This window comes from Eleutherodactylus coqui, chromosome 7, assembly GCF_035609145.1.
Source record: "Eleutherodactylus coqui strain aEleCoq1 chromosome 7, aEleCoq1.hap1, whole genome shotgun sequence".
In the NCBI taxonomy this organism is placed as follows: Eukaryota; Metazoa; Chordata; class Amphibia; order Anura; family Eleutherodactylidae; genus Eleutherodactylus; species Eleutherodactylus coqui.
Window position 1 is genome coordinate 154,885,076 of NC_089843.1, and position 15,709 is coordinate 154,900,784.

General features: G+C 46.2%; 1 protein-coding gene across 1 annotated transcript; it reads left to right on the forward strand.

Moving 5' to 3' along the window:
- The first annotated feature begins 202 nt into the window (after positions 1 to 202).
- On the forward strand, positions 203 to 15,549 carry PLA2G12A (phospholipase A2 group XIIA). Its single transcript, XM_066573836.1, has 4 exons — positions 203 to 550; positions 7,781 to 7,857; positions 10,442 to 10,607; positions 14,762 to 15,549. Exons 1-4 carry the CDS (start codon positions 334 to 336, stop codon positions 14,878 to 14,880), a joined length of 579 nt encoding a protein of 192 aa, XP_066429933.1. The 5' UTR covers positions 203 to 333; the 3' UTR covers positions 14,881 to 15,549.
- Positions 15,550 to 15,709: the final 160 nt, after the last annotated feature.

A 15,709-nucleotide genomic window follows, 5' to 3' on the forward strand; every position in this document is an offset into this window, starting at 1 on the left:
ACACTTTTGGTAGCTGAAGGAAAAAAAAATAGCTCTGTAAAACCACCACGTGGGGAAACCCCTAGACTGCGTCTGGTCCTTAAGGGGTTAAACGTTATTAGCAGAGACGGCGAAGGAGATAACAGCACAGTGCGGCGCCGGGCCGGACCGGCAGGTAGTCCCCCGCCTCCGCCGAGGGTCAGCGCTGCACACCGCGCGGCGCGCACTGATGACGTCACCGGCAGGGCTGATAACAGCTGGGATGATGAGCGCCGCAGGCCAGCTGCTGCCGCGGTGACTCCAGAGCCCGCTCCGTGCTTCGTGCCCCGGATCACTCTCCTTCCCTGGCCGGCCATGAGCCGCTGGTGGCCGCTGCTTGCCGTCCTGTACTCCGGCCTCCTGGCTGTCCGCTCCCAGGAGCACCAGTCCCACCAGCAGCCGGAGACCCCGGACTGGAGGATGACGCTGAAGACCATCCGGAACGGCGTGCACCAGATAGACCTCTACCTGAATGCGGCGCTGGACCTGCTGGGGGGCGAGGACGGCCTGTGCCAGCACAAGTGCAGGGATGGTAATACTGCAGCCTTCCCCGGGGGTCCCCCTTACAGGTTGGGGGGTCTCCGGCCCAGTCTGATGACTAATGATGATGATGGCTACCCGGCAGATCGCTGGTTTGAAAGTAGTTCAAAACTTTAAAAAGTTTCCATAAAATGTATATTTATAAAAAAAGCAAAAAACAATTAACACTGGCGCCCTGCAGTGGAGTGTGATTGGCTACTGCGGTCAGGTGATGTTTCATCAGTACGGGCGATACTTTGGGGGTTTTTCATGTCATTGTAAATCTCAGAAGTGCTGGAGTGAACTGGGCTAAACTTTAGTAAGAGAAGCTGGAATCTCCTGCCATGTGTCTGCCTGGAGGATAACACTACAGCCGGGATATCCTGGCCTAAATGTGCGCTTAGTTTATGGTGTAAATTAGTCATGTGGACGCCACCACTTCTAAACTTCACCAATGTCTTTTTAGAAAAGTTTAAAAGATTAACAACTTTTATAACTTTTTTTTCCTCCTTCTGCTCTCCCAGTATGGAGCGCACAAGCGGTGACTGTCTAATGCCAGGATTCCGCTGCCCGACCATTGTCATACTTTTATAGCTATAGAGGACCCCTCAGCATCGGGGGCTCACAAGGGGGAAGTATAATGGAGGCGGACAGTTATCTTATGGCAACTGCCACCTATCTCAACCCCCACCCCCCAATGCTATAGCATTATGTCATACTGCAATTTACCAGGCAGTCTATCAAGCCACCCCATGGGGATGGCTTGATAGGCAGTCTGGTTTGGCAGCCCTGGGGCCTTTGATTAGGCTCCCGGCTGCCATGACACCTGCACGGCTCTCCCGATCACACTGCGGGGGGGCCGTAAGGGACCCCCGAAGATTGTTCGGGGCATTTAAATGGTTAATAGCCGCAATCGTCCGAACGGCCAATAGCAGCTATTGCCCGCAGGTGTCAGCTGTTATAAACAGCTGACGCCCGCACTGCATGGAGAGGTTGCCACGCAACCTCTCTTCATACATACCCCGCGGCTCCATGACGCACCGGTGCGTCATGGAGCCGGAAGGGGCTAAACTGCACAATAAGGGCTTTTACCCACTAGGATTTTTTTTTTTTTTTAACGCTGCGCTATTGCTGCAGTTTTTTGCAATGGAACTTTCTAATGTTAAAATCACATCGCACAAAAATCACAAGTTTGTGCAATGCAATTTTAACATTAGAAAGTCCCATTGCAAAAAAAAAAACCTGCGATATTGCAGCATTAAAAAAGCTAGTGGGTAAAAGCCTTAAGTGAATGAGCGGCGCAGATTTTGTTTATACCGGCTGAAACTGAACGGCGAATGATAATCTCACGGTTCTCGTTGGTTGTTCAGTCGTTGGCTGTGTTGTAACCTGAATGTATCGTTCAGTTTCACTCATTGGAGCGGTTTTGTTTTTTCTGAATGATCATTCCGTGTAAATGCGGCGTTCCATCCGTTTTGTTACACCGTACAGTATTAGCGCCCAGGGTTTGGCAGGCTCCATACTAGATCACTCATTACTATAAGTCATGCTGTGACTCACAACATCACTTGATGAAGAGAGATAACAGGATTCTGATCGGAGTCCAGGGTTCATGGATGCCAGCTAAAAACTGAAAGTGTAGTATTTGTTATGAGCGACTGCGCAATTTTTTTTTTTTCCCCTCTAATTCAGTTTTTGTTTCGTTGATGGCCTTTTTTCCTGACCTGAAGTAAATGTGACTGTCTGTAATCTGTGCCGGGCTTGTAGGAGCCATCTGATGTCAGATATCCTGTTTAGGGCTTATGTAGGAGATAACCCTTACCACCCCAAGAACAGCAACTTCTGCCAAACTTTCTAGCGGAACTTTTTAATATATATAATTTTTTTAAATGCCCGTATGTGTAGATAGATATTACCGTTATTTGTTATGGCGCCCCTGGGGATTTATTTCCTGGGGGAACATACACCTGGTGCGCTGCTGGTGAGAAGAAGCTGCGTCGTCTTGCTGTATCCCCCCGCTGCTTGTGTGCAAGTGTCCTAGGACTGAGCTACTGACCTGTGTGATCGCCAGCACTGACACATTCAGGGACGTTCAGAGAGTAAATCAAAAGGACAGCAGTGGGCGCTATAACACATAATTGTAGTATCTAAACACAGGAGTATTTCGGGCATTTCCCAATAATATATAGTGGCTGTTGGCAGCTTAAAGGGGTTTCTTGGCAGTGGCGGAATGCAGCGACTTCTGCTCCGACCCCCGGTGTATCCCAGCACTGACAGCTGGCCTGGAAAACCCCTTTAAGGAATAACACATGGGAATAAAGTGTATACTTACTTTCTCTCCTCTTACCTTGTGTACCTCATTGCACTATACATTAGGTGACATGATTGACAAATTGGACCTCTCACAATCATCTCGGTAGGTTCACTTGGAGAACATTTAGTTCCAGTGACACAGATCCGTCAGTGTTTTTTGTCCCCAATGGATGACCTGATATAGCACCATATTGTTATATGGTGACCTATGTCAGAAGCTTCTGTCTGTGCTCAGGTGAGTTATGTAAGACCGTCCACACATACACCCGGCGGTATGTAAATAGAGATGTTGCCTGGATAGCTTCATCTACATAACACTGATATGTTATCGGGAAGAATGACCCTTGGTGGCTGATGGGCAGAGTGCATCCCATATATTGTCATACCCCTTTAACCCCTTAACGACTGCCCCATCGGGAAACCTACGTCCTCTAGGATTAAAGCCCACTTTCTGAGGATGTATTTTATGCATCCTCTTTGGATTGATGCCCACTGGCCTGAGGACGTGACAGCTCCATGCTGTCGGTGCCCGCAGGTAGCCAACAGCATGGAGCTGTCATCCCAGGATGCGGGCAGTCCCCCCCCCCCCCCCCCGGTATTGCGATCGGTGCTATCCAATCGATAGCGCCCATCGCAAAAAAGTAAACAAAACTGTGTAAAAAAGTAGTAATTCAGCTGCTCTGATGGATCGGATCCATCACGGCAGCTGAAAATACTCACACGGCTTGTCGGCGGTGTCCCCCGGAGATCTGGTCCTCCCGGACCCTCCGGCAGCCTTCTGCGCATGCGCGCCAGGCGATGACGTCACGCGCAGAAGCCCGGGTGTCCCCGGCAAATTTAAAATCTCCTGGCTCTTGGCTCCTGAAGGTAGCCGGGAACCAGGAGGTGTTACCGGGGACCGCTTTGAGCGGTCCCCGGGCCCGCGATCGCCGCTATCCATTGGATAGTGGCGATCGCGAAAAAGTTGAAAAAGTAAAAGAAAAGTGACGTTTCACCTCCCCTCATGGATCGGATCCACGAGGGAAGGTGAAAATACTCACCCCCGGTCCTCTGCGATGTCCTGGGACCCGAAATCCCCGTCTGCGCATGCGCGCCCGATGATTGACATCGGGCGCATGCACAGAGGGGCTCGAGCCCCAGGAAATTCAAAATCTCTTTGCTCCTGGCTGCCATGTGTAGCCCGGAGCAGAGGGATGTCACTGGGGACATGATCACTGTCATCCAATGGATGACAGTGATCATGTAAAGTTAAAAAAAAGTGTGAAAAAATAAAAATAAAAAAAAAGGTCAAAAAGTAAAAAAAAAAAAGTTTAAAAAAGCTTGCGTTTCATCTCCCCCCCCCCCCCCCACGGATCCTATCCGTGAGGGAGGATGAAATGACGTACCTAAGGCCCGCGGATTTATCCGCGGACCTTACCCCAGCTTCTGCGCCCGTCGCCAATATGGCAGGCGCATGCGCAAAAGCCGTGGTAATTTAAAATCTCCCTGCTCCTGGCTACAAAACTTAGCTGAGAGCCTGGAGATTTCACGGGGGGCCGCGGTGAGCGGTTCCTGGTCACGTGTTCGCCGTTATCCAATGAATAATGGCGATCACGTAAAAGTAAAAAAAAAAGGTGAAGGTTCATCTCCCCTCACCGATGCGATCAGTGAGAGGAGATAAAATTTTTTACCGGAGGCCTCCGTATTTGCACCCCGATGCAATCTTCTTCCGTGAACTTTCCCGTATTCTGCGCATGCGACCGCCGGCAAAACACCGGACACATGCGTAGGAGTCAGGGAGCCCAGGAAACTTAAAATCTCCTTGCTCTCAGTGACCAACCTGGAGCAGTGACGGATGGCCTCATTGAGCGGTCCCCAGTCACGTGAAAAAAAGGTAGCGATCTACCTTTGGCCGGTCTCACATGACCGGATAGGAATTACGGATTCCGCATGCGTCTGATCCACGGTATTACACAGATCAATCGCATTGGATTACACAATTCCGCTCACATTAGTGGGCTGGAATAACGTAATCCACTCGCAGAAAAGAGAACGCAGCAGGTTCTATTTTACTGCGGATATCGGCAACATAGAGCATATTGTGCTCCATGGTCGCGGATATACCCGCAGCCCATACGCAACTACCTTGTATACGGGCTGCGGGTACCAGCGTCATCGCTAAGCGACGGAGCGGGAAATACAAACAACAACAAAAAAAAAGTGTACTACGAATGACCGCCTGTGTGAATAGGCAGTTATGCGCAGTACATTACGCGGCCGTGCGCAGGGTCACGGCCGGGCTCACAGCTGGGATCCGCTGCGGGCCTCTGCAAGCGTATTCCACCTATGGCTGCGTGAGCCCGGCGTTATTCAGACCGCTACCAGTAATACGCAATTTACAAGAAGCCCCGGGAACGTTCGCCTTCCTGCAGTTCCAGGAGCAGCTTGTTGAGCGCCTTCTGTGTGAGACCGCCGCACCTCATCAAGCTTACGAAGCCTCATAGAGCGCCACTTATTACACCCCATACCCGCCACTGAGGTCAAGAAATGACCCCCAAAAAGCATGAGAGGAGGGGGGATACCCGGTTTTATTGCCCCATGTACCCATCCCAACCAGCCTCCGTAATTACCCCTGTCTTTGGAAATACTACACAGTTCACATTATTACTTTTGTCTAAGATTTGGGAAACGCCGAAAAGGGCGCGGAGGGGGGGGATATTTTTAGGGAGTCAATTTTTATTCCATACAAATGAGCAATGGGTCCTGGAATTTATTCAGTTGTGCCCTGCAATCCAACTGGTTTTCCCTCCATTACAGGCCTTGCCATGTTTCCTGTAAGTAGATTAGGGCCACAATGGGTATGTTTCTGAACACGGGACAAACGGGGGTATGCATTTTGGGCTGAAGGTCTTCATTCCTATGTACACTGTACAAAAAAAACTGTTTTTAAATTGACAAAAAAAATGAAAATCGTAATTTTTTCCTTCTGCTTTGCTTAAATTTATTCAAATACTGTGGGGTCAAAATACGCAGTACACCCCTAGATGAATTCGTTAAGGGGTCTAGTTTTTAAAATGGGGTCATTTTTGGGGGTTCTTTATAGTTTTGGACGCTCAATGGCTCTAAGTGGGCAATGGGGCCTGGAATTTATTCCGTTGTACCCTAAAATCCAACGGGTGCTCCTTCCATTATAGGCCTAGCCATGTGTCCTTTATATAGATTAGGGCCACAAGGGGTATGGTTCTGAACACGGGACAAACGGGTATCCATTTTGGGGTGAAAGTCTTCATTCCTATGTGTGCTGTACAAAAAAAAACAGTTTTTAAATTCATACAAGTGCCAAAAAAATGACATTTGTAATTTTTTTCCTACTGCTTTGCTTCGATTTATTCAAAAATTGTAGTGTAAAAATACACAGTACACCCCTAGATAAATTCATTAGGGGGTCTAGTTTTCAAAATGGGATCATTTGTGGGCGTTCCCTGTCGTTTTGGCCGCTCAAGGGCTCTACAAGTGGGCAATGGGGCCTAAATCGCCTTCATGCTAAATTTCTGTTCTGAAAGCCACCGACTACTCCTTTCATTTTGGACCCCGTTGTGCATCCAGACAAAAGATTAGGGCCACAATGGGTATGTCTCTGAACACTGGACAAACAGGGGTATCCATTTTAGGGTGCAAGGCTTCATTCATGTGTGTGCTGTACCAAAAAAGCAGTTTTTAAAATGACAGAATTGCCAAAAATACGAAAATCACAATTTTTTCCTCTTGCTTGGCTTGAATTCATTCAAAAACTGTTGGGTCAAAATGGGCAGTGCACCCCTAGATAAATTCATTAAGGGGTCTAGTTTTCAAAATGGGGTCACTTGTGGTGGTTCTCTTTGGTTTTGGCCACTCAAGAGCTCTACAAAAGTGCTATGGGGCCTAAAACGCCTTCAAGCAAAATTTATGTTCTAAAAGACACCGACTGCTCCTTTCATTTTGGGTCCCGTTGTGCGTCCAGACATAAGATTAGGGCCACAATGGGTATGTCTCTGAACACGGGAGAAACGGGGGTATCCATTTTGGGGTGTAAATCTACATTTTCATGGGTTCTATAGGATAAAAATATGTCTTTAAAATGACATATCTGCAAAAATATGAAATTTTATTTTTTCTCCTCTAAATTGACCTAATTCCTGAAAAAAACTGGTGGGGTCAAAATACTCATGACACCCCTCAGTGGATACATTAAGGGGTGTAGTTTTAAAATGGTGTCATTGGGGGGGGGGGGGGTATCTATTATTCTGACACTTATGAGCCTCTGCAAACTTCGCTTGGTGCAGGAAAACAAAGTGCTCCTCAAAATGCTGAAACATAATGTTAAATTTGTACGTCCTCTAAATGGTTAAAAAGAAAACCGCAAGTTTTTCAAGTGTGCATTCAGAATAAAGTAAGCAGATGGAAATACATATCTTATCAAAAATTTGTACAGTATGTTTGGACATATTTGAGATATTACAGTTGAAAATGTGAAAAAATGACAACTTTTTTCAAAATTTTTCCAATTTTGGCGCTTTTAATAAATATACACAAATTATATCGGTCTCTTTTTACAACCAAAATGAAGTACAACATATGGCGAAAAAACAATGTCAGAATCACTTGGATATGTAAAGCCTTTACGGAGTTATGCTACGTTGAACGACGCATGTCAGATTTCCAAAATTTGGCTCCGTCACTAAGGTGCAAACAGGCTTCGTCACTAAGGGGTTAAGGTATACGGCTACAGTAAACTTGTAATACTTGTCTTCAGAGGAGACTTTGTATTACCCCTAGCACCTGCTTACTTTGGCATTCTGCTTGCTCTTGTACTCGCAATGTTTACTCTGCAGGTAGGCGATCATCTCCAGAGAACATAAGCAGGTAAGACAATGTATGAAGTTCCTGGAACTAAAACTGTTGTCCCCCACAGGCTCCAAGCCGGTTCCCCGCTACGGCTACAAACCTGCCCCGCCGAATGGATGCGGGACTCCCGTGTTCGGATTTCAGGTAAATTTGTTTTATGTTGAAATCCTTGTGATGACGGGGGCGCACGCTGGTACGAGGGGAGAGCACATTAAAAAAAAAAGAACATTACATTTTTATTAGGGATAAAAGAAGAGGAAATGCATATATTACATTGTCATCATGTAATACAGCAGTAATCCAACATATCAGATACAATTGTGCCGTGACCTTCAATACATCCGATCAAAGTGTCCCAGGCATGTTTTTACAGAAAGTACAAAACGAAATAGCAAGCTACATAGCAATAATCCTTGCGTAAATTGAGAAAAGCTTGTGTATCGTAAGAGAAAGAAATAATAAATTGAACTACAGATAGTCCCCGACTTGCGAACATTCGACTTATGAATTTCGCAAGATGCGAACTATCTGTCCTGCACAGTATGATGTAATGCTATGGCATTACATCATACTGTGCAGGGACCGGACAGGCTTCTATCAGATCGCGGACACTGTCTATGCAGAGGGCCTATCAAGCCGTGCGCATGATGGGCACTCTGTATAGGCAGCCCTGGGGCCTTTCAGGAGGTCCCCGGCTGCCTAGCAACCACACAGCGTCCCGCGATCTCATTGTGGGACGCTGTACGGGCCTCCTTAACGTCGGGTGCAGGCTGTTTCTTACAGCGGGCACACATCGGCAGCAGTTCCGACGAGCCCCGCGCCGCTCGTCAGAACTGTTAACACTTTAAATACCGCAGGGATCCACCCGTTCATGTTCATCCCCATTTTTCAAGAACCATAGCTATTTTTTATTTTTCCATCAACAATAGCAGTGGCAATTTGCATCATAATCTGCACAAATTGATGTGGATTCGCACTAAAATCTGCCACATGTGAACATATTTTTTATTTTTTTTTATAAATCTAATTTATTTCAAGATAAATTGTTAAAAAATAACTGCTTCACTATAACTACCTACAATAACTAAATGGTTTAGATGATTGTTATAGAAGGGGTTAATGCATGCTGTTTTGCACAGGGTTCTTATCTCGCACTGCCATAGAGAAGGGGACTGACACTGATCAACACACCCATGCCAGCTGGGCAACTTTGTAGTATACAAGCTTTCCTGGCCTGCCCTGTGATTGGCTGTCAGCGATGACCTCATCAGGACCTGAACCAATTTGGTCTGAATAGTGACACTTGAACAGGTTGTTGGGTAAACTGCCTGTTTCGGGTGTTTTACTTTCTGTCGACGGAAGGGGGGTGCTGCGATTTTTAGCGGACTGGCTGACTTAAATTTATGTCGCTGCTGCAATAGAGCCCAGGCAGCAATTTAAATTTACCATTGGTGGTCGCAAAGGGGTTAAATCATAGCCAATTTTAGACCTCAGACAGACCATGACTCTGCACTGCTACATCTGACATACTAGGCCAGTGATGGCGAACCTTTTAAAGACCGAGTGCCCAAACTGCAACACAAGACCCCACTTATTTATCACAAAGTGCCAACATGTCAGGGGGCCGGGCTTGTCATGACGTATGACTTTACCTCCGTCACTCTAAAAAGGATAGGGCCGCTTCAAAATAGACTGAGTGCAGATTTTGACTTCTTTTTTGCTGAAATGCTGCAGAATGTCCTCAGCGGAAATTTCTGTGGAAAATTCTGCAGCATTTCTGCATCCAAAATCTGTACGCTGTCTATTTTGAAGCACCCCTGCCACCCCACAGCGGCCCCCAGTAGTAATGGTGACACCCCACAGCGGCCCCCAGTAGTAATGGTGACACCCCACAGGGGCCCCCTCTTCCCTCCCCTCGCTCACAGTTGTGGTGCGCTCTGCGCTGTCATCCTGTGCTTCAGGCTCTGCCACCGCAGCTCCCAGGGTCAGCGCTGTCCTCGCGCTCCCAGCCTCGCCACTGTCCTGTATGCTGCAGCCGCCGGGCAGGCTCTGCAGTACCTTTGCTACCGCTCTCAGCCTAGGGCCGCCGCGCTCAGCCTCGCCACAGTTTTCTGCCCCCAGCCAATCAGAAGCAGGGGGCAATGAGAATCAGTTGGGTGACAGGTGTATTATGTTGCCACCCCTTACTTCCGGTGGTGATATAATACACCAGTACCAAGGAGACGTCTGGGGAGGAGGATCCCAGCTGCACACTGACGTCACAGTGTGCGCTGGGATCAGCGCTGCTAGCGGCGCAGCTAAGTGAATGCTGGCAGGAGAGCCACGGCCCCTGCTGGCATTCACAAGTGGTGAGTGGCTGATGGCGGCGTGTGCCAGTAGGGAGGGCCCTGCTTGCTGCCTCTAGCACGTGTGTCATAGGTTCACCACCACTGTACTGGGCTGTCAATTCATGGTGAATGCATTTAATTAATGTGGCCAGGGTCACATGTAATAGAAATGGCCTCGAAATCTGCATGTAATATATGTGGATTTTACAATGAAGTTTCCTGAAGATTTCATTTTTGGTCTGAGCATTCTAACTTTTTAATAGGGTAAATAAATGCTAACGGATTTAAATGAGATAATTGGCAATTTATTTTTTATTTTAGAGTTTTGTCCTCTATTACCTCTTTAGTTCTTGATTTAAGTCATTCTCACGGGTTACTTTTTTTTTTGTTTTCTTGCGCAGTTTGATGTTGGCATCCCCTCCATGACCAGATGCTGCAACCAACATGACCGCTGCTACGACACATGTGGCAATCTGAAGAATGACTGCGACGAGCAGTTTCAGAGCTGCCTCTCCAAGATATGCAGAGATGTACAGAAAACATTAGGCATCTCCGAGAGCGTCCAAGGTGAGGGCGGCTGCACATCGTCTGGCCTCTTGGTTTAGCCTTGATGTGTAAAGGGCTGAGTGATCTCTCCCATCTTCCATTTGCACCACCACACTAGTACCGCAGTGAGTTCATGCACTACTGGCTTCTTTCAACCCCTCCGTCCTTCCTCATGTGATGCGCTGCTCATAATGACGTCATATTGTCTAACCACCATGCCTTATCTTCACACTATGCCTTATCTTCGCACGCAGAAGTGACTGGATGACTAAAAAGTTGTGATCTGGTCACATATTTTGTCTTTAGTGCAACGTTTAAGGGTTCCACAATAGTGTAGCTAATGGATCTGCTGTATAATATGTAAGAAGAACAGCCAGCAGGTGGCAGTATCTCCCACTTAGAGACTCCTGGCTCACATTTTATCAATGCATTTGTGCTATCAATTTGGAACTGTTCATAATTCCCTCCACCTCGACTAAAGCACCAGTTTCAGCAGCAGAAAAACAGCCCCAAAGCTTGAGGGCAACTAAACACTTATTTGTGCATGATTTCAATGGGGGTACTCTTGTATTATGTTGCCACTGGAAGTAAGGGGTGGCGACCTAATACAGCTGTCAAAAACTGTTGTATCGCCCCCAGCTTCTGATTGACTGGGGGCCTGTAGGGCAGCAGCGAGGCTGTGAGCGCCGGTGGACAGCAGCCATTTCGGTTCTGAGGCTGGAAGCAGCGGCAGAGGCGCGGAGGAGAGCCACCAATGCCATTCTGAGACCGCAGGAGAAGAGAGCGGCGAGGCTGGGAGCTGCGGCGCTGGAAGAGACGCCAGAGGACAGGGTCCAGGCTGGGAGCGTCGCTGTGTTGAATCCACCAAGTGCTGTTCTGACACGGCAGGAGGACAGTGGCAATAGTGTGAGCAGCGGTGGTCTGAAGCTGAGGGACAGTTTAGCACACTAGTGAATGACTGGGGCTATTGGTGGCGGTGACCGAGCAGACTGACGCACAACCACTGCAAAAAAGTGGCTACACGGACCAGTGAGGGAGCACAGGAACAGCTAAAACGTGTGTATTCATATTGTGCCTGAGCTGCAGGGTTGGGGTTAAAGTTAGTTTTCCTATTAGGCTAAACCTTTATAGCTGTAAAGGCTTCTGCATTTACAGCTAATAATGTAAGCCTAAGTGGAAAACGAACCCTAACACTCCAGCCCAGGCACAACATCAATCCACACGCTCCCAGGACCTTCCATACTTCTGCCAATTGGGAGCTAGGAATGTGAGAGTGGTGTCCCTCAATGCAAGCCCTGTCAAACTAGCTTCTGGTGGCGTCAAGGTACAATAGTACCTTCAATGGGTTTGTTCTTGCCACACTTTTGTGCGCGTAAAAAAAAATAGGTAGGACCTGCTTTATTTTTGTTTGCGTTTGCACAGCCAACGTTCCCAATAGACCTCTATGGGAGGTGCACAGATGCTCCAGTTCCGTTAAAAAGAAAAAACACACATCTGGACCTCATTAGACTAAAGCCTTTTAAATCAGGGCGCATATGAACAGGCCCTCCGTGTACAAAAATGTACAGTACAACGCACCGATACACGCGCAAATCAACTTCGTTCAACAACTGTGCAAATATGTTGTGCTGAAACATCGAATTTGAGAATACACTCGTCTGAAGCCGCCATAATACTGCCTCTACCATAATCACTGCGGGTCTGCTTGTCTTTTGGTGATGCGCACTGTTGGCTGATGACCGTCATCACTGTGTTCCTTGGTATATGTAATGCCTTGGACATGTTTTGGTCCCCTTCTCCTGGCTGATACCTTTCTACAATCAGATCCCTCTGATGTGCTGTAAGATCTTTACCGACCAACTAAGAAAATTTCAGGAAGATCCTCCTAGAAGAGCTGAACTTTATATGGGGAAATCAGAATCCCTGTAAATAATGGCAGCGGAGTGCTGACTACTATTTAACATGAGTTCATATATGATTGGCTAATTCTGAACACAACCACATCTCCGACTATAAGAGGGCGTTCACACTTATGCAAACAAGTTGTTTAAATTTTTTTTATTCTAAATATTTTTGGTTTTTCAATGGAATTGTACAGATCACACGGCATTGTACCAGGGGTGTGTAGCCTCCTTATATCCACTGTGTTGACCATCTGCTGCAGAATTCTACACTTTAAATATAGAATAGATCTTTTCTGTTAAAGAGGTTTACCAGAATTTAAAGTTATCCTATATTGTTACAAAAAAATAAAAAATTTTATTAAGTTTTCAATTATACATACAAAGGCACAGCAGTATTGAAGGATTTTCGGTCCTAATACAAAATGTAGCTATGAGCCTTGTGTCTTCTGCAAAGAGATATATAGCAAAATAATAGCAATCAATTGGTATTTTAGTTCACAGCTTTCAGTGCTATTGTCAGGAGGAACATTATACAATAAATAACAGTGGCCTGGCCAGGGCCAAATAGTATTTCAAGGGGAAAAGAGGGAAGGTTTGGATGGTGGGGTGGGGTATTCCCTCTCTCTCAGGACTGCCGCCCCAAAGGGCAAAGGTACCAGAATTTCATATTTAGGTTAGTGGGCTCACCCCGTCATAGGGAGGGCATAATTTATCCATGGAGTCCATATATTAAGGAATTTATCATTTTTATATTCTGCTATCAGGTTAGCCTTTCATTTATCAAATACTAATTCATTTGGCGTTTGATTTCCGAAAAGTCCAGAGAGGCTTTACACCAGAAATGAGCAATAGTTTGTTTTGCAGCCAAGAAGAGGAAAGAAATCAATTTTCTAGGATTTGGGGATATATTCTTGATCTTTTTGTTCAACAAAGCCTCCCAAGGATTTTTGCGCAGGTTATGGTATGTTACTGAGTAAATTAGGGAGTATGTCCTAATCCAAAATCTTTTGACTCTAGGGCAGGACCACCATATATGGAGCATGTCTCCAGGGGAAGGGCAACCTCAAACTCTTTAGAATAGCCTGGGACTGCATGTGGGATTTAAGTGGGGACCAAGTACCAACGAAGAAGGATTTCATATGAAGTTTCCAACATTAATATGTTACGGACCCCTTGATTGGTAGAACTCCAGATCTGAGACCACTCCTCCTCACTTAGAACGTCCCCCAAGTCCCGTTCCCACTTGGTTACATATGATAGTTGTGTGCGATATGCAGTGTGGACAAGGTTAGAGTATATTTGAGAAATGAGGCTTTTTGCCTGTGGGTATTTAAGGCAGAAGGATTCAAAGGGAGTAAGAGTGTGTGGGGATTTTGTATTTTTCAATAGGGAGGATAGCCATTTTTTAAATTGTAGATAGCGGAATATTTCCGTGGATGGCAGGTCCCTGTTTTTCTGCAGGGTGGGGAACGCAATCACACCTTCCCGAGATAGTAAGTGATGAACCTTAGTAATGCCTCTTTGTGTCCAATTGTGGAAAACTAAAGGGGATTCGCGGCCCGGTGGAAATAACGGATTACGTAAGAGTGGCAGGAGGGGTAGATAAGGGGAGAGCAGGTTCCTGGAGTATTTTATGGAGTCCCAAACTAAGAGAATGCTTTATGATTGGATTAGATATTGCAGGCCTGTAAGTCGGGGGGATCCATAATAGTGAATCTACTGTGAGGGGGGTGAATTTCCATGGCCTCTATTGAAAGCCAAAGAGGGGCATTTGTGGTGGAATGTAGAGACGCTAACTGGGCTACCTGGGCCGCTTGGTAGTATTTTGTGAGCTGTGGGGGAAGTTATCCTCTTTTTATAGGATGGTGAATAACTTTTTGATTAGTGGGGGTCTCGGCGGTGACACCATGCCAGGACTGCATATACTACTCACCTGTCACTGCGGGGCTGCTTCTTCCCCCCCCCCCCCATGCAATGACGTCACTGAGAATGGAGCTCTGGCCTACTATGGACAGCCAGCGCTCTATTCATTTCAATGGGGCTGATGGAAACTCCCAAGTGGGTGTTGCTCGGGTATCTGTTATCCCATTAAAAGCTAATGTGCTTGCGGGACCAGTGCTTTATTCAGTCGCCTCCTCCATATGTGAGGTGACCCCCACTGGTCAGTAAGTTGATGGGGGATAACTTGAAATTCTGGTACAACCCATTTAAGTTTTGCGACTGTCCTCTTATTTTTAACTGTCTACTGATGCTCTTCTTTTCTTGCCGCAGCTTGTGAATCGACGGTGGCGCTCCTATTTGATGCAGTCATACATTTGGGATGTAAACCCTATATGGAAAGCCAAAGAGCTGCGTGTGTCTGCCCATATGAAGAGAAAATAGACCTATGATTCCGGATCGGCCGTTCCCATGGCTGATGTGTGCGGAACGGATGGACTAGATGAAGCATGTTAAATGCTCAGTGCTTAATGAAGGAAATGTCATTTTTACATATATTGTGGATAATTGCCCTCCAGGTTATATGTGATTTCACTTTTAAGCAACTATGCACTTTCTTTGTACAATGCAATATTATGCATTACACGGCTGGAAAACAGGGTTAGTTGACTACTTGTCTTGTTGCACTACTTTTGTATGTGTGGTACCACACAACAGCTGTACAAGTGGCTGACACTAATGTTTAACTGCAGCTTTCACACCAGTTAACAGTTGTGCAATATCCACATTCCGAGGAATATGAAGACATCCCAAGGTTTGCTCATAACTCTTCTTTTTCCTGTTTCTTCACATGTGCCTCATTCTTAGAAACGTTGCACAACTTGAATCCCACGAAAGATGAAACGCACAATGTGGGTCATGTGATTGACCTGCGCATGAAACCACACTGGTCTGGTTTGACTTAAATGGTTAATACATTTTTATTTTTTATATACCATATCCACATTAAGAGTGTTACAGAAGCTCCTAGGTGGAGTTTGTAGCAAATATGACGTGAGACAATTTTAACAAGTGATGCCTGATTGCAAACACAATTGATTATTAAATAGGTGAATATTTCACATTTGTTTTGCAGTTATTATAGAATATTGAAAACTTCTCTTAAAAAAAAAAAATAAAGAAAAAGAAAACGGACAATTATGTGTTACACAAAAGGAAATCTTCGCGCTCCTGAACACTATATTTTAAAGAGGTTGTGCCAAGGTTTTAACACCTTAGTGA